Below are 20,131 nucleotides of genomic sequence, written 5' to 3'. Positions count from 1 at the left end.
GGTAGTACTCCAACTTTGTTCGTCTTTTTCAAGATTATTTTGGTTCTTCAGCACCCCTTAACAATTCCTTTGAATTTGAGGATCAGCTTTTCCATTTCTCCAAAAGAGGCAGTGTGGTTAAACATGTCTTCTTGTTTTTACTTTTATTGTATAATATAACGTATTTACAAAGCAAAGAAAGAGAAAAGCAATAGTTTTTAAAACATCTTCAACAAGTAGTCACAAGACAGATCTCAGAAGTTGTCATGGGCTACTATACCATGATCTCAGATTTTTCCTCCTAGCCTCTCCAGAACATTGGAGGCTAAAAGGAATAATATTTTTTTATCATTACAATAAACTTTTTTGGTGAAAAATAGCATATATACAAAAAAAAAAACAATAAATTTCAAAGCACAGCACAACAATCTGTTGTAGAGCAAATTTTAGAGTTTGGTATGGGTTACAATTCCACATAAATATATCTTCTTATATTATAATTAGTTATTTTGTTTTCTCTTCCCTGATGATTTATTTCTCTACTTCAGTTCTAAAAATTTTGTATGCTTAGCATATATAGCCAAGAGCTCTATTATAGTAAAAGGATACAAAAAAAAGAGACACATGCACATTGCAAGGTCCGGGACGGTCTCATATACAAGCCCCATGTCCTCTTCATGTGGAGTCAGAATGTATCACCTCCTGGCACAGTGATGTCATTATCACTCATAGAAGCTTGGGGTGTCCCAAGTTTATATGAGGTTTCATCACGTTGGTATGATTGGTGAAATCAGTGCCCCTGTGGTTGAACTCAACTTGCAGATCCCATCCCCTCCTGGAGATAGGGTTGACATGGTTGGTTTCTTTTTACATGGAGCTATAACGTTAATGGGAATGATTCACTAGGGAAAGAAATGTTGATGATGAGAACAAGAAGGAAAAATTGCTTGACTGAAATACTGGAGTAAGGTGACAAGGAATGGGATAAGATACCTAAAGTGAGAGGTTGGCTCCCTAAGAGCAGGAAAGAAGTCGAGGCACACATTTATCATTGTAGGTAGCTGGTGAGTCAGATCACGAGAGAGTGTAGAAGTGTCTCTGACTCTCCTTTTGTCCCAAAGGCATCGCCTGAGAGTGATCATGTATGAGGAGGCATGAGAGAGGTTTGGGAGAGCCTCCAGGAGTTAGGGAAATGAAGCAGGCTAGCTTGGGAGTCATGAATTTAAAGTGAACTTGATAAGCATAGGTTTTTCTTTTTCCATCCACAGTCAGCTACCTGGACACAGGTTTGGGGTTTTGTTTTTTAAGAATGACTAAAGTAGAGGGGCAAGGGAGCTGAGAAGGAATGTAAGGAAGTGATGCTAAATGATGGCCCATGGGATCTAAGCTAAGTAAGGAGGGATGTGAGGACAGGTAAAGGTGGTAGGGTAAATGATTGGAGGCCACATGGAGTTGGAGTACAGATGGGGAGCTGCAGTTATGAGTAATGACATGATTTGGAATAGCACCATGGAATTGAGTAGCTGAGGAAGAGTAATAGAGTTCTGAAAAGGGTATGGTCAAGGAATTGAGAGGCCAGAGTATTAAAAGAGTCATTGAATATGAAAATCAACAATATTTGTAATAGAAAAGAGAATCTTGACCGTGGGATCTATAGAGTCTGCATCAAATTAGTTGGTTTCATAACATGAATGTTAAACACTGAGAGTTGGTAGGAAGGAGGAAGAGACAATAGTCTCTCCTGTAGCTTAAAGGCTCCATGTTCCAGTTCTGAGGAAGGTGGGAACGGAAACTGTCACCCCTTGAGGAGGCTGCGTAGGCCCTTATCAAGGGCCAGATGTCAGCACAGAGACTGGGTGATGATGGGCAAGGATCAAAGGCAGGTTTTGGTACTCATAAATCTACCCTAAATAAAAGTGGTCAGTAAAAGTGCTTTATACTGAGTTGGCTGTTAGAAAATAGAAATGAGATAGAACATGGAAATTATGCTCTAATAATTTAAAGTAGACTGTGTTTACAAAAAAAGAAACAGGAATGAATAGCTAAGAAGCATTAAGGACTAACATGTCAGTTTGGTAACTAAACATATGGGGAACTAAATTCAGCATTCAGGTCACATTTTTGTGTTTCTCTCTAAGGAGATAATTGTCTTTGAAAAGTCAAGGTACTGAGTTACCTATTTCGTGAAGCAGATCTTCAATGGTGGAAAGAAAAGGATTGGTCTCCTGGCTTACATATTAGTTTTGAGCTAGAATAAGCTGCACGGTTCAAGACAACCCATGTGCTCTCACTGATTTGGTATTTCGTAGTGACAGCCCTTTGGGGAATGGCCTGGTAGAGCTAGAGTTTTGTTATAATGGAGATCAGGTTTCTTTTCTTCAGATTTTAAGTACCCAAGAAATGGCACAGAGAAAACTTATAGCCAGCCAAAAGAAATGTCAACTTCATGATAGATCACTAACATTAGCCTTTGAATATTGGGCATATTGAATGAAATTTAGTGATTTATGCATCTTCATTACTGGAGCATCAGTGCATGTTTAACAAATACTTGTGTGTTTTATTTTAAAGATAGCATAGAAGCCAATGTAGAGAACGCTGAAGTGCACGTTCAGCAGGCAAACCAGCAGCTGTCAAGGGCAGCAGATTACCAGGTAATATAAACTATAATTATTTTTCTTATAACTTAACCTTCTAACTTTTGTGTGTGTGTGGTTGTTGTTGTTGTTAAGAATTAATCGGGTTTAAGTGGCTATAGGTGTTAAATTATATTTAAAATCCCATGGTAGAGGAATCAGAAATATGCAAGTCAGGTTGAATTGATTCAGCCTGTGTAGTCCCAGATTTGAGCCAGAGTTGCGGCCTACTGGGTCCAAAAGTTAGTGTGGAGAGCATTGAGGGAAGCCGGGACAGGCCTCGCTCTGTGGAGGGCTGGGCTCTGATGTCGCTTTGGCCTTCCAACCCCAGAACCTCTTTGATAGCCTGCTCTCTCCATCTCTTCCTGTCCCCTTCTCTTTCCTTTCTTCTTGACAGTGGCATTCCAGACTTTCGAGGCAAACTTCCTGCCCTAGAGAGATTTCTCAGTTCCTGTGGGAATTCTGTTAACTTGCAGTCTCATTGACTTTTAGACGTCCTGTTGGCATTTGGCAGACTCTTCACCAAGATGGAATTTATTTCCCAAGTGGATCACTTTAATGTGGGGAGTCCATATGTATGTGTCAAATGTAAATTGTGTGTGAAGCACTATACAGCTACTAAGACCACAAACTATTAATAAGTCATACAATATGTAGACCTTTGTTGTTTAACAAGGATAAGTCCAGGTTCTTTGGAACCCTCTAAATACCTCTATAGCATTTGGTTTGCCTTTTAAAACACCATTTTTTGGTAGCTGTTCGTAATGATCATTTTCTTAGAGCTTGTTAACTTCTTAGAAAATATCTACAATATAATCCCTCCCCCCCCCTTAGGTGTTATCAAGTGCTTTTCACTCCTCTCACTAGCTAGGGAATTTGCCTTTCATTTTAGTGCCATTTTTTTCACTCCCCCATAAATGCCTATGCAGGGGTGTGTATCACACGGTGAAGCTGTATGGAAATTGCTGAGTTTTAGCCGTCCTGTTCTATGACTGATTCCTGTTTACCAGCTTTTTGCCTGTTCGGATGTGCAACTCAGCAGAATTACTGTTACCATGTCATGGATTTGAGATGTCACTCACGAGTAGTTGAAAACACACATATACACCTGATGATCTGCAAGTGGTCTTGTAGAGCTATTGAAATATAATTGCTCAATCTAGTATTTAACAGGATTCATTAGTGACTACACTTACATGTTATTTTGTTCTGGTTTTGAATTTTGAGGGGAGTAGATGTGCTCCCAGGTTTTACTTGTCCTCTCCCTTTGGAAGGACAAGCCTACAGCCATTCTGGAGGAAGGGAACATACCTTCCCAAGCTATATCACCAAGCTGGGAGCAAAAATAAGTATTGGAAGGAAAAAAAAAGAAGCAGCTTTCCAATATTTTTACTTGGAAACCTCAATTAAATTTATGTCTCTGCACACTATAATGCTTCTCAATCACCTGAGTGAACTGTGAGCCTAAAGTAAGGTGACGAAAGCTCTTACAACTGTAGCATCCAAGGGGAGTTACTCAATAGTCCAAAGGGAGAGGGAACTGAAAGAGAGAGGGTACCTTAGGAACATAGCTAGGCAATGGAATATTGATTGCTCATAAATGTAGATCACATAGGTGTCTGAGGTTGCCGAGTGGAGTCTGGGAAAATATTTATGCAGGACGGTATTGAAACTTCAGAGAAATTGCGTTTAATTTAATACACAAAGAGTGTTCAGTAGAAAAATTAGATAAATAGGTGGAATGCTGAAAGTATTTGTGGTTTTCATCTTTCTGTAAATTTATGGTAATTCTTGATGCTAAGTAAAATTGTAAATTTTTCCACTTTTTAAGAAAAATAACTCCTGCATGTTGCTGTGAGAAACACAAGTCAGTAAAGAAGCATGGAACTCTGCTGCTGGGCCAGGAATGAAAAACAGAACAAAATTCTTAACTTTTACATTTAAATGACTGTTAATAATTTTTTTAGTACTTTTGTTTTTTATTTGTATGTTGAGATTTTAAATTTAGTTTCCATTAATATTAAAGATTGGGGATGATGTTAGAAACTGATAAATTTACTTTCATAAAAATTGCCAAATATTCACATCTGCTGATATTTTCAGGGAACTTATTTTTTAAGAACAACTTTTTGAGAAAACTAAGTTTAAAAATTTATAAACTTGTAAGCTGTTCTTTGTTACTATGCATAGATAACCTCAGTCTGTTGGTTAATCATTAAGTTTTATCCCTCTGTGTCTTCTTTTTTTATGCCCAGCCGCAGCCTTAGAAAACTTACTATTTTACTACCAGAAGTTGAAAAACTCCCTGATTTATAACATTATTTTAAGAAGAATATTTTCAAATATGTATATATATATATAAGTGCCATATATATTAGTGATTTTTGAGAAGCAAGAAACATAGACAAAAAATTTCAGGGCAATAAATTTTACTCTAGAAGCGAGCTAGATTATATTCATTTGCTATAGAAACGCTTCACTAAAGCTGTAACTGGTTTTTTATTTTTTGCATCTGCAGCGCAAATCCAGGAAAACCCTGTGCATCATAATTTTTATCCTTGTCGTTGGAGCTGTGATTATCGGTCTCATCATATGGGGAGCAATGAGAGGCTGACATTTGAAAGTAGTACACTCTGGCACTACGTTAACCTAAATTATGTAGGAAGGTTCCTGTAATTGTGTTTTTGTTTTTATTATTGTAAAGCTATTGAGTAAAGGATGGTTCCCATACTTTGTTATTTTTGAGGGGAAGTTTCCTTTTAATTAAATCTGATATTTTGTAATACTGAGAATTTTTCTAAATATCACTGCTGACATAACTCCTATGCTTTTCAGTCTAATAATTGCTGTTTTGCCCACATTTGTAGATGCCTTTCATTTATAATTTATTTACCTGTTGACTTAGTCTGTATATTTGACTATATATTACTGATTGGAATTTGTAAATTTAAAGGTGTTTTTATGTCCTGGGCCCATCTCTCTTTCACTATGTCACATGCATCCAGATTGTAATTACTTCAATTAAAAATCTCAAATTTAATTTTGATTTTTGGGCCAGCAGAGGAAACATTCTCAGTAACTAAAAAAGTAATGTGTGTATGTGTGTGTGTGTGTGTGTGTGTGTCTCTGGTTCACAACAGCACAAATTACCTATTTAACTTTTATTGTCAGTTTTTTCTTAGGACCCTTATGAAATCAGCTAATAATTTTCTAATCTCATATTCCCAATGTGCATATATTGAGCATGTGCCATGGATTGCCTGGTAAAATACTAAAGATGGATTGTTTTTACATAGGCTCTATGTAAGTCTGACGTATACTTGAGAAAATATAGTTGCTATAAATGTTTATTATAATTTGGAGGATGGATATGAAAAATCATTACCTATTGTATTGGGGTAAACCATCTTCACTAGGGCAGTCTGACTTTATGGACCACTGTGTACCTTCTCTTTTGTCCTGTAGAATAAAGGTTACCTGTGTATCCTGGGGTCGAAATTATGTCAGGGAAATAGCTTTCCCATGATTATCATTTTTTGAGCACGTAACACTTAAAATTTAGTGTTTAATATGTGTGCCATTTTGTACCATTTTTCATTAGAAAAAGAATCGGATGTTTTGCCAATTAATTCACTTGCCTTTTTAAATCAATGTTGTTTTAATGCAGTATTCTGCATACTGTAAAAAGCACTATCTTAGTTTATGGTTTGTATTTTATAGTGTTCTTGAATAACAGTTTGATAGTGAAGGCAATGTTTTGTTTTACATGGCAAGCTCTGAGATGTCAAATGGGAACAAATAAAATGTGAAGTAACTAAGTAAAATGTATCTTTGCAATCAAAATAAAGATGATTTCAAAGGATTTGGCCTAGGTCTTTTTCATGAAGACTTGATTTCAGTGAAACTGATGCTGACCAAACGCTTTTGGTTCTGTGCTTCCTGAAATCTCAGCATAGGAGTTGTAACCCCATGGCAGGCAGGCATTCCATGTTGAGCAAAGTTCACTTAGTTTTGTATTCTTGTGATCTTGAATGGTTTTACCAATAACAGATAGAAGCTGCTTCGCCTAGAAATGACAAATGCATTGTTTCCCAGGACTGTAGTGAGTGGGTAGAAACTTTGAGACCTTGTGTTATGAGAATCAGATTGCTTTCATGAAGAGGATGGGCGTTGCTGGCAGGGAAAGTCACACAAACACGACCTGTTCTGAGGTCGGTGCAAGCCCACCAGGACAGGCCTGCCCAGATGTGCCCTCTCAGAAGTCTGTAGAGACGCATGCTGCTTTGTGCCATAAACCGGTGTCTTGGAGCTGTATAAAAACCCTCGTGGCTTCTACAGATCAGTTCAATCTTTAACCTCAGTTGTCCTGGATAAAATTTTTGTTCACATACAGGGAAACACATTATGGTGAGTTCCCAGTAAGTCCTAAAAAGAAATTTTTTGGCATGATTTTAGCAACTTTAAAGTGTAATAATTTAGAAATTAGTGTTTTAACTGGGAACACAGATCAGTGATTACAAACAGGGACTAGAGACTTGTATTCTCTTAAGAAAGTCATGTTAATTGGAAGGAAGCAATTTGAAAATATTTAGAATAACGAAAGAGTAATCTTGGGAGGAAAAAATAAAATGAAAAACATAGTGGCCAAATGAAAAATTTCTTAAAAGTTTGCTTTAAGGTAAGTTTACGATTGCTTTAGAATAGGAGAATTACTATTTGGAAAGTAAAATGGGAGCTATTTTCATGAATGGCAAAAAATCTGAATCTGTTGTGTTTTTTAAATAACTTTTTATTGTGGTAACAAGCACCTCAGAATTTCCCATTTTAATCACTTTCAAGTACATAATTCACTGGTATTAATTACATTCACAGTGTTGTCTTACCATCACCACCATCCATTACCAATACTTTTACATCGCCTCAAACAGAAACGCTATCCATTAAGCAGTAACTCCCTTTCCCCAAGTCTGAATCTGTTTTGAGTCAAACTGAATCTCAAACTGAAAGAAGTCACCTTACTAAGTGACATATTCATTTTAGTGTGCTCAAAAGGTATACTTCAACAATGTAGACTAACCAGAGAGATGGTGTGGCATGAAGTCTTTGCCATTCTATTGGTCATTAATTATGAAGGTGTTTGAGTTTTGCAAGATGATTGATTGTAAAACAATAACTGGTGCTGCCCCGTGTCAACAGGATGCAACTTTATTTAATGAACATGGGCTCAACTAGAAAAATGGATAGAGGTGGACACGGGTGGCTCTCTAGGATGGCCAACCACAAACTCAGCTGCTCGGGTTCCCACCCACCTTTCCTTTGTGCCTGAGAACCCTGCGCCTGAGGAGCTTACCTCTGGGGTCTTTGCTGTCTTCACTGCTTCTGTTGAAAATAGTGAAATTTTGTACAATATACTATGTAGTGTTCAGTATACAAAAATTTTTTAGATGCATTTATAGTGAAAAAAGTGACTTTGACAGACTGAGTAGCAGAATAGTATTTTTACTTGGTATAATTTTTGTTTCTTCGTGTAGAAAAAAGCATGTTATAATAAAAGGTAAATCCTATGTAAAGAAAATAAAGTCATTACCCACCTTAATAAGAGCAGTTCACAAGGGTAAATTATTTAGTGGACTTTTTTTTAAAGAAATTGAATATTCCTTAACACATGGCCAGGTTGCTGCAATAAATAAAGTTTCAGAATGCGATGGAGAGATTTGTTTGGGGAAAGTCACAACACACAGCTCATTTGAATATGACGAAAGTGACCTCATTAATGATAGACAACAACATTAATCTTTTCTTTCCTGGAAAAAAATTGACAAACTGACCTGTGGAACCCAGACCATGTCAAGGCCACCATAAGATTTGAGCAGCCAGACCTCTCAGCAAGGAAGTCCACTTCTCAATATCGACATCACCAGTGGCCTGGACGTGTTCAACTGCACCACTTCTTTGACAGAATTCATGACTTCCCTCCTTTACGACCATCCTGGTCAAGTTCATAAATCAACAAACACAAAACTTGCCATTTTCCTCCTATGTTTAGTAGTGGGTTCTCAAAATGCTGTGACAGAAGAGATAGGAGAGAAACTGGGTGCTAAGCACGCAGGATCATCTTTATCTCAGCTGGGTTTTCCAAAGTTGACAGACTGTGGAGCAGGGCCTTATTCACCAGCTTAACAAGATAGAAAGCCTTTATTATTTTTTTCTTCCTTGGTGCTAAGGATTTTGAAATATTTTTGCTTTTCCATCAGGGTTTGGTTAGGGAAACAGAATGTAAACGGCTTTAACATGGGGAATAGGATGCTTGCACACATATACACGCTCCAAAGGACTGGTGAGAGGCCTGGCTGCAACATTGAAGTGGATGGGTCTACCAGCTGGCCGTGAATGGAGAACATATGGAAATTCCCACTGTTTGTCCTGAAGTGTTGACGCCAGTGAGTCTTGAAGAGGGTGGCCAGCTGTCTCAGCTGCTTATAGCACTAGAGCTCTTAATTTGCAAGAGATCTGGGAAGAAACTACTGCCTGTTCATACAGCTGCCTGTAGTAGCCTTTGAGGAAGAATGACCTCTTTTTCTCTGCTTTCCAAATATCATTGGTTGACTCCAAGTTTGAACCAGAAAGGAGGGAAGATTCCTGGTAGGGTTGGGGAGGGCAATGATGCAGTGATATTGAAGTTGACTGATGACAGCCAGTCGACCCAGTAGTGATACACTGTTGTGTGGAGAACACAAACTATGTGAAGCAGAGAGCCTCAAGAATTGTTTCCTCTTCCTTTATGTGTTCTTTGATGGAAGTTTTCTAAAAATTGCTCATAAGTTGTAAGCAAATCAGCTTCTCTAGTTCTAGTTCTCTAGTTCAAATCAGCTTCTCTAGTTCAAATACGGACCTTGAGCACAAGGTCCGTATATACTAAGACTAGGATCCCAGCACTGGTACTTTCCCTCCCTCCGTCCTAGGATGGAGTTGTTCAATAAACGTTGACTTAATAAGCCACCATTTATTTAGTGCCAGTTGCATGGCAGGCTGCGACAGGCCTGGGCACAGAGGCTAGAAGAGTGACGCAAAAGATATGGCTCCTGCCCTCAGAGTTCGTATCTTTGGCATTTGGCATATAATATTTGATTTATTAGCAGGAAGAAGAAAAATAGTAGGTGGGGGAGGAAGGAGGCAAAGAAGAAAGGGGATGTATGAAGATGGTGTTCTGGATTGAATTATGTCCCCAAGAAGATATGTTGAAGTCTCAATCCCCAGTACCTCAGAATAGGGTTGTTACAGATGGAATCAGGCAAATGGAAATGAGGTCGTACTGGAGTAGGTGGGCCCTCAATCCAATATGTCATTCTAAGAAGAGGAAATCTGAACAGAGATAGACAGACAGACAGAAGAGACTGCTAAGGATTGCCAGCAAACCACCAGGAGCCAGAAGAGGCATGGAACAGACTTTCCTCTGTAGACTGATTGAAGTATGGCCCTGTTGACACCTCAATTTCAGACTTCTGGCCCCCAGACCTGTGACATAGTAAATTCCTGTTGTTTTAAGCCGTCCAGTTTTGTCATGGCAGCCCTAGGAAACAAAGACAAATGGGTTCATCTCTCTTCAGACCACATAGTTTCTAACAATAAGGCACCATATACTCTTTTGTCGGGGGTTGGTGGTGAATGGGCCAGGAATCGAACCCTGGTTTCCCACATGGCAGGCGAACCTTCTATGAATGAACCACCCCTGCACCCACCATATACTTTTACAGAGTGGCTGGCCTCCTGCTCACCCTATTTACCCTTTACCAAGTAATTGAATTTCATGTTCTTTTCTCAGTTAATAGACTAACTAGAAAATTGACAGTTTTATAAAGAGTCACTTCTAACTTGAGTGATGATCCGTATATAAAACCTCCAAGAGGAATGGTTCTCTTGTGGCAGCCACTGAAATTCAGAACTAGGGCTTCCTGTAGTCAGGAAGGGCTTCCAGAGGGTAGAGCACTGGGGGAAGGGAAAGAGCCAAAGGGGGTTGGAAATATGTATTTTATCAGCATGCACACCAAGCAAGGGCATTAAGTATGCTCCTGATAAAATATACCTTAAAATAGTTTTAATTTAACCCTTATCCCTTGGCAAGACTTTAAGTGTGTGTGTGTGTGTGTGTGTGTGTGTGTGTGCAGTTTAATTTAATCAGAATGAAAGAACATACTCTCAAAGGTTCATCGTAACCCTTTTTCTCATAATTCAAATTAGTATCTAGATGCCAATTTCAATCCTTTGCGTTGTCAGTCATTTGGTTAACATAAGAATTATGCAATATCTTATTTTTCCCCAAAATAATGCTATTTTAAAGGTAGAAATAGAACCAAAGAGCTGACACACTAAATAGGTTTTTATGGACACTGTTGCTTCTGGCAAGTTTTTAAGAGGTTGGTCACTTAATTACTCAGAGTGGGATTCCTGTAGGTTTTGTGTAGTGATGGCATTTCTGCTTAAAATGTAAGTGGTGAAAGGCAAAACCAGATTTCCTGTGCTGTCGTTAAATGCATAACACCCCTACTTGTTTTAGAGGGAGTCTGCTAGAAATGAACGGAGTCTTTAAATAAACTTGAAAGGGCCTTAATTCCCACTTTGGCCAACCCAAAGTACAAATTTTTAAGTGTTTACTGTAAGTACCGTCAGACAGTAGTTGCTAACTCCAAAACGTATTACCATTGACGGAAAACTTACAAACAGTTATTCAGCCTCAACTAAGACTTAGTGATGCAAGTTTCAGCTTCTAAAAACCAGAAACTAGAGATATAACCCATGGATAAGATGCAGGCTTTTGCTTTTTTTAAATTAACTTGTATAGCTAAAAACTATTGCTGAAACACTTTCACGTCGAAGTTGATCTAGAATTATAAAGCCAAATTAAAATTGAGTGGGGGGTTCATATGTTATTTTTTTTTTCTTTCCCCAGACCTAGGTGCTAAGTCAACTTGAGGTTAGTTCCAAGGCATTTTCAGCGTGTCTGACCGCATTCTGCTTCTTTCCTGTGCCAGAGTTAATGTTTTAATCTCTATGGGTTACCATTATTTAAACATTTAATTACTACTTTATCTTGAGATGTATGGCGAAACTCAGTAAGAACCTTCATGAATTTATCATTCAAAACAGTGCTATCCTGGAGGTAGTAGGACGATTTTGTTCTAAATTATAGCAATTCTGTTTTTTGTGTATATCTTGTCCTCATTGGTAACCAAACATTTTTCTTCATAATTTGAACGTTTCTTGTATTGTGTTAAACTTTTCTTAAGTGGAGGTAATTAAACATTGATTTCCTTTGGGATAGCATGGACATTTGAAATGAAAATCCCATTCTCTGTAAAGTATTAAAGTTATTTTTAAAGCTAACATTTTAAATTATGCTTTTAATTTGAGAATAATTATGCTTTTAATTTGAGAATAATATAGAATCACACATGGTTGTTAAAAATGCGAAGAGATCCCATGGATCCTTTCTCCAGTTTCCCCCAGTGGTAACATTTTGTAAAATTACTCTACGATATCACAATCAGATTGCTGACATCAACAGTGGGTTTTTTACTCTCTTCCATTGACACATATGTCTCTTCCTATGCCAGCACCATACATACATAGTTATTTCTAGCTCTTAAAGTCATGTAGACTGACTTCTCCCACTTTGTTATTCTTTTGAAAATGATTTTAGGTGTTCTAATTCCTTTTATCATAACTTTTAGAATAATCCTGCCTATAGCTATAAAAAATGTGGTGGAGATTTTGATAGGAATTATGTTAAACCAGCATACCAATTTGGGGAATACTGACATCTTGGCTGAACCAAGAAAGGAAGCAGGGACATGCCACATTCACAAAAAGAAACTGAAGAAGGAAGTTACAATGTTAGTTCTTGTCAATTTTGGTTGACAAGATTCCAAGTTATTAAATGTTGAGGGAGAAGTGCCAGTAGGATTTACGATTTTACTGGACTGTAGATGCAGAGAAGAGAGGCTGAAATGGCTTTGATTTTTTCCCCGACTAACAAATTGAACAAGTGGAGACACGATTTACAAAGTTGTATAAGGCAAGTGAGTAACAAATGCTCACTTAGAGAAAAGTCCTAACCCTAGAATAATGCTGCACTAAAACTTGTATATAATCATCTCATCATTGGCCTGATTATCTAGTTCAAGAGCCATCCAGAGCTTTTTTCTTGAATTTATGCCCTCTTTTTAATGTTTGTAACTTCCATGACTTCCTGTGGACCTTAGAGAGGGATGTAATTGGGATATAATTGGAACAGAAGAGAAAAGTCATATTTGAATATTAACGATGGATTTCAACTTGTGTTGTTTCCTACTACATCTTTATGGATAGTTCACTGTTGACTGAAAACATTAAAATTTCTAAATATAATTTATCATCTTAATTAAACTCATAAAGTTAAAACATGGAAAAGAAGTTAGTTAATAAATATTGCCTACTGTTATATTCTTGGTTTATTATTTAATTTATCATATTCAATCCTCACAACCTTGGAACAGATATTATGAACTCATTTTTAAAACAAGAGAAGTGAAATTGAGAGGTTATATAAAATGTTCATAGTCACATAGTTATTAGTGAACAATAAGAGTTGAACTGTGAAACCAGGTCCAACTGAATTGAAAGCTGTTTTAGTTTGCTAAAGCCACTGGAATACAATACACCAGAAATGAAATCTGTTTGGGTTTGTTAAAGCTGCCGGAATGCAATAAACCAGGAACAGAACAGCTTTTATAAAGGGGATTTATTAAGTTACAAGTTTATGGTTCTAAAGCCATAAACATGTCCAAACTAAGGCATCCAGAGAAATATACCTCGACCCAAGGAAGGCCAATGATGTTCAGGGTTTCTATGTCTGCTAGCTTTCTTTCCCAGCTTCTCATTTCAGTTTCCCTGGGTGCATTTTCTTTCTACATCTCCAAACATCTCTCTCTGTGTTGGCTCTGAGCTTTTTCCAAAATGGATCCCTCTTGAAGGACTATAGTAAGCAAGTCCACCTTGAATGGGTGGAAAACACATTTCCAAGGAAGCCACCTAATCAGAAGGTCCTGTCCACAACTGGGTGGGTCACATCTCCATGGAAACAAATGTCTTTTCTGGGATATGCAACAGCCTCAAACCAGTACAGAGAAGCCCATAACTTGGTGGTTCTCAACTGGGGGCTTAATTTGGCCCCAGGGACACTTGACATGTCTGGAGATATTTTTTTGGTCGTCTCAACTGTGAGGAAGGACAGTATTTTTGTTTCCTAAAGCTGCCAAAATGCAATACACTAGAAATGGTTTGGCTTTTTCAAGTTTTATTAGGTTACAAATGTACAGTTCTAAGGCAAAAAAAATGTCCAGACAAAGGTATCAACAAGAGGATATCTTCGCTAAAGAAAGGCCAGTGGTGTCCAGGGTTCCTCTTGTCACATGGGAAGACACATGGGGACGTGTGCTGGCCCTTCTCTCCTGGTTTGGTTTCAAAATGGCTCTCTCAGCTCTTGTGGGTCTTTCTGGCTTCTCCTGTGGTATATTTTTCTCTCTTAGCTTCTCCTGGCTCAGCTCTCTCCAAAATGTCTCTCCCTTTAAAGACTCCAATAAGTGGATTAAGACCCTCCTTGAATGGGCAGGGTCACATCTCTATGGAAACAATCTAATCAAAAGGTCCCACCCATCAATAGGTCTGCCCCCACAAGATTAGATTAAATGAGCATAGGCTTTTTTGGGGTACACAAGAGATTCAAACCAGCATAGACAGGTACTCCTGGCGTCTGGTGGACAGAAGCCAGGGATGCTGCTAAATTCCTACAGTGAACAGGATGCTCCTCACAGCAAGAATTAGCCAGGCGAAAAGGTCAGTAGTGCTGATATTGAGAAATCCTGACCATGATGCCAAACAATTTAAATTACAAAATTACAAATTACAAACAAATTGGTAATGTTTTCAAGTGATTTTGTTGGCAATTTGTTTTCATGTGACATGATAGCTATGAAGAGTATGAGTCCTGCTAATTCAGCATTCCTAAAGTTTTGCTTTATCTAAAATATTTATGCACTCCATTTTAAAATTTCTTCTTTCCTCTCTCCCTCCATCTCTATTTTCTCTCCATCTCTCTTGTCTGTCTTTTTTCTCTCTCCTTCCCTACTTTCCTGTCTTTATCATTTTTCAGGAAATGAGAATATTAGAAAAGAAGACATCTCTTATCCAATTGTCCATCCTCAAGTCCTTACAATCCACAAAACTTTCTGTCACATAGAGGCAGAATGATCTGAAATGTGAAACTAACTATACCAAAGTCATCCTTAAAAGTGTTCGATATTTTCCAGTCATTGAAAGATGGTATCCAAAATTCTTAATTGGATTTCTGACATCTTTTAAGCCTCATTGCAGAAGGCACTCCCCTTAACTGACTACAGATGTAATCAGCCATAGATGAAATTCACATGTTGATGATTTAAGTCCACAGCAACAGAACAACTGGGCACCATCACCTGGCCAAGTTGACACCTAAACCCAACTACTACAATGACCAATAAATTTCATTAAATTCTTCCTAGAACATTCCCCTCCCACCTTCATCCCCACTTTGGCTAATTTATATTGATCTTTCAGATATAAGCTCAAATGAATTTTTCTTGACACTATCAGGCTAGGTAGATGGGTTCCCATGGGAGTCTGCATTTCTTGTGTTTTAGTAATTATCCCGTATTATAATTGTCTCATGATTTATATTTCTATGAACCTAAAAGACCTTAAAGGCAGTGTTTTAATTTCCTAGGGAATCTATTTGCTCATGATTTTGAGACTAAGAGAACGTCCAAATCAGGGCACCATGAAGGCAAGGCTTCTTCCCCAAATTTTGTGTCATTCTGGAGCTGGCTGCTGGTGATTCTAGGTTTTCTGCTGGTCAAATGTAAGACACATGGTGGCCTCGTCCAGTCTGTCCTTTCTATTCCAGGTTCTGTTGATTTCAGCTTCTGTCTTTTCTTTCTTTATGGCTAAATTTCATTCTGCTTTAAAGGTCTCCAGTAACAGGATTTAGATCCAACCTGATTGAGATGGGCCTCACTTAATAACCTCCTTAAAACATCCTACTTGCAATGGATTCATACCCGCAGGAATGGATTAAGTTTAAGAACATTTATTTCTGGGGTACATACAGCTCTAAACCACCATAGGAAGAGACCGTGTTTATCATCATCATTGTTGCATTCCTAGCACTTAGCTCAATTAATATGCTTAAATTGGGTTGTTGAAGAAATGATCATTGACACAAATGGTTTATACTAAATGAGAAATTTAAAAATAATTATAAAGAGTATAAAGAGGTAAATACCGGACATATATATCAGGGACAGTATTGGCACAAACAAAAGAATCAAATTCTTAGGGTAAATGAGGCCTGTCATTAGGGGATTATGCCACAGATGGATGGTGGGTAAAGAGGTAGAATTTTAAGGGAGACTTCATTTAATACCACATTCTGAGACTGAGTCTTCAAGAAAGAGCGGGAGTGTACAGTGTGCAGGAAGAGAAGAAAGGATATTTTAGATTGAGGGAAAAGTGCATGCAGACATTGAAGCATGAAAAAAACCTGATTTGGGACACATGTACCCTTCCAAGGGGAATAGGGTCTGTGGGGCAGGTAGCGGTAGGCGAATTTGGGGAAGTGATTAGAAATTGGATCATGGAAGACTTTGAACAGCTTACTAAGGAATGAGGACTTGACCCTAAAGGAACAAGGGAAATAAATTTGAACACGATAAAAATATTCTCAGACTTGTTTCAGGAAGCTCACTCTGGGAACTCTGTGGAAGATGGCTTGGAGAAAATATTTAAAGGCAGGAAGATGTTGAAAGGAAGAGATGATGAAGACCTAAGATGCTACAGGTAGGAATGAAGTGGAACATATTATAAATAAGACATGTTCGAGACTCTGCTTCACTAATGGCTAGATTTTGGCTTGGACAGTTGGGTGCCATTAATTAGAATAGAGAATTCAGAGGGAGATGTCTCTTCAACAGGGAATACCCAGCTAATGCAGAAAATCTTCTTATCCTGCTCTTAACACATCAAAGCAGATTCTGAATAAGGTATAAGAAAATGAAAACCCCAAGACTTTCCCCTGGAATATGCTCTCTCCTCCATTGGCTAACAGCCATTTGCTTTGGGTGGAATTAACTCCATCCTTCACTGCAGAGATGATGGGCACAGCTTTACCTAAATCAGTCATCCTAACCACATTCCCCTGGCACCACAATTTTCTCAGGGATGGACAGAAACCCAGATAAAACATTTAGCTTGTGACCCAATCCCTCCACTCCCTCACCCCCCGAATTCATCCAAATAGGGAAAAGTGTGGAAAACAATCCTCTGTGGATGTGAGGCTGGCCACTGAGGCAGCACTGGGGACAATCCAGCTTCAGGTCAAAATCATGAGTTTGAGCAGAGTCATTCATTCATTCATTTAATCAATCAATAAGCATTTGCTGAGTGCTTAAAAAATGGTAGGTCCTGAGAAAAAGCAAACACTTTTTCAGCAGATTCCGACCCTGAGGAAAATGAGATCATTGAGAGTTTTCACACTTAATTAGAAATCAAGATCATCTCTTAAAGCCTCATCCTTATATCTAGGAAGATTTGCTTTCCTTGTCAGGAATTTTAGTTCCAGAAAAAGAATGAGACAATGAAAATGTTGTATGAAAGGTTTCTTTCAAGCATTTCTCAATCACCAGTTTTTCACCCCAATCTTCACGGTGCTGAGAGTCTTCAGAAACACAAGTGACTCTGTGTTCAGACCAAGTGCTTGGCCCCGGGAGGATGAGTGATCAGACCTACTCACCATATGATTATAAGGGTCAGGTAGTTTAAAAAGAAATTACAATCTGAATTGAACCAAGGATGAACAGGGTTGCTATTGAGCTACAGATCCCAGCTAATAAGCATAACCTTGTAAAGAGAGGTTAGTGTTTGGGAAACTGCATGTTCTTGCAGAAGGGCAAAGCTTTTTGCAATATAAATAGTCGTAAGGGTACTAGCTTTCATCTTCAATGCCTTAACCCTCTGTTTAAGGTTTTGGTACCCAGTGCTGGGTTGAGAAACCCAGGACACTGAAAAGATTGTGAGGACAACCCCATACACAATTCAAAAGAAAATCTATTTTCTTGAAATGACACAAAACTCACAGAAATATTGAAATTAAAATCACTTTTTTCCCACCCTAGAATTCTGTATTTCAAAATGCTGTATTAATTCATCAAAGCTAAACTTTTCTTGGGCTTTTGGCTCCTCTGCTTTGTTAGTACCCTAAGTACATACTTAGTCGGCTTATTGGGTAATAATTCAGCCTTTTTTGCATTGCAGTTGCCTTTTGATCTTTTTGCAATTTCCAAAATAGATAAAGAGAAAAAGTGTTATTTCAGAGAGGAATTTGATCACTTTGAGCAAAGAGTATGTTTTGATTTTGGCTCCTGTAGAGTCTTTATTTTCTTCCTGAATAGTTCTAATTAGGAGCCCCCTTGAGAACCAGATATATCCTTTTCTTACACAATGACAAAGTAATATGGATTTTAGGGGGAAAAAAAAGTCTTAATCTTCACAGACTAGAATGTTTGGCTTAGATCAAATGTGATTGGAAGGAAACTCAGATATATGATGGTGGCACCATTTGCCTCAAGATATTTAGTTTCCAAGAATTGGTAGGAATGGGCTTCACTGCACCAGGATGAAGTTGAAACAATCATTTTTTTTTAAACTATATAAGTAAGGTTTATTTTATTTTAATTTACATTATTTTGTAATTTAATATTTTTTATTGTGAAATATAACATATATACAGAAAAGCAATAAATTTCAAAATACATTTTAACAAGTAGTTTTTTTAACAGATTTTGAAGTTTAGTATGGGTTACAGTTCCACAATTTCAGGTTTTTACTTCTACCTGCTCCAAGACACTGGAGACTAAAAAGAAATATCAATATAATAATCTTTCTTCCACTTTTTAGGGGTATTTGGGCCACACTCATTCTAACTTTTTCATACTAGAAGGGGCTGTTGATGATATGGAATAGGGGATGGAAGGGGCTGACCCCTTTGCATTTCAGGACTTATCTGGCCCAAGGGCCCATTTGTAGGTTGTAGGTTTGGAAAAGTTACCTGAGTGATGGAACATTTGTAGAATCTCAGATAAAGCCCTAGTTAATTTTTAGGGTTGGAAGGAATGGTTTTGCTTAGGGTTTGACAAACTGTGATAAATAATAATATCTAGCTGAAGCTTGCATCAGAGTAGCCTCAAAGCAGCCTCTTGACTCTACTTGAACTCTGTTAGCCACTGATACCTTATTTGTTACACATCTTTGCCCCTTTTTGGTCAGTATGGTAGTGTTGTCCCCGTGGTGCCAGGGCCAGGCTCATTCCTGGGAGTCATCTCCCATGCCACCAGGAAGACTTTCACCCCTTTATATCACGTCCCACGTAGGAAGTGGAGGGCAATGATTTCACTTGTACAGTTGAGCTTAGAGAGAGAGAGGCCACATCTGAGCAACAAAAGAGGTCCTCCAGAAGTAACTTTTAGGTATACCTACAGGTAGGCTAAGTTTCTCTTCTATAAACACAAGCTTCACAAGAGCAGGCCTCAAAATCAAGGGCTTGGCCTATTGATTTGGATGTCCCTAATGTTTGACACAGTATCAGGACTTTCCATGGTGGTAAATTTTAATAGTCCCGTATTTTTTCTCCCATCCCTCAAGGGATTTTGCCAATACTTTTTGATTATTTGCTTAATATAGTCTGGCATGTATCCAGGCATTACATTAAGTTATATAGGATTTAAGGCCCTCAGTTTTATTCTGGACTCCCTGTGTTTAGGTTGTTTAAATGATCAATCCAGACAGATTGAGTTAGATTACGTGCAACAGAAAATTTAGGTTCTGGACAAAATAAATCTTTCTTTCTTTGCGCTCAAAGAGTAGATGAGGTTCTAAAATATAGACAAGGCCTTCCTCACCCCTGTATTTTGAAATACCTTAATCCTGATCTGATTGGCTTCATTCTTATCTCTAAATACCAAGTTATACATATATAAAACAGCCTCTCAAAATCCACAAATAACAATTACTACTCCAGACTAAATGTAACTGCTATAAGAGCTTACAATCTAGGCCCCTGAAACAGTCTTTTTTGATTAAATGCGGAACACTTGAAGGTTTGCTCCCTTATCATCCCCAAGTTATTTATCATTTGTAAAATACTACAATTTTACCTCTGTTTTCCTTTTTTTTTTTAATGGCGATATCAAAAGCAGATTAAAAGACCAGCAGTTCCCATTTAGTGATTCCATTTGTCATTGATTTTCTATTATCTGAAAACTTCCTAAAGCTCTAGAAACAGAGCAAAGAGAAAATAACTCTTTGGAGATCAGTCTTTGCCCGGAAACCATTTGTTTTGTCAAGATATTAAAGCAAGAGCAAATACTACCTCACTAAGGAAAAAAAATCTC

At 37.9% G+C, this 20,131-nt stretch overlaps 1 protein-coding gene across 5 annotated transcripts in view; it reads left to right on the top strand.

Moving 5' to 3' along the window:
* The window catches only part of STX7 (syntaxin 7), a 51,686-nt gene extending 45,209 nt beyond the window's left edge, over nucleotides 1-6,477 (top strand). For 4 of the 5 annotated variants that reach the window (XM_077143996.1, XM_077143994.1, XM_077143995.1 and 1 more), the window contains 2 exons: nucleotides 2,551-2,633; nucleotides 5,134-6,477. In XM_077143996.1, the coding sequence (XP_077000111.1) occupies nucleotides 2,551-2,633; nucleotides 5,134-5,229 (179 nt within the window). In that variant the 3' untranslated portion in view covers nucleotides 5,230-6,477. Of the gene's footprint in view, nucleotides 1-2,550; nucleotides 2,634-5,133 lie in introns of those variants that run through there. The other variant, XR_013168852.1, reaches the window with a different exon arrangement.
* Nucleotides 6,478-20,131: the final 13,654 nt, after the last annotated feature.

This window comes from Tamandua tetradactyla, chromosome 25, assembly GCF_023851605.1.
Source record: "Tamandua tetradactyla isolate mTamTet1 chromosome 25, mTamTet1.pri, whole genome shotgun sequence".
NCBI lineage: Eukaryota > Metazoa > Chordata > Mammalia > Pilosa > Myrmecophagidae > Tamandua > Tamandua tetradactyla.
This window is presented reverse-complemented; position numbering and strand designations above follow the sequence as displayed.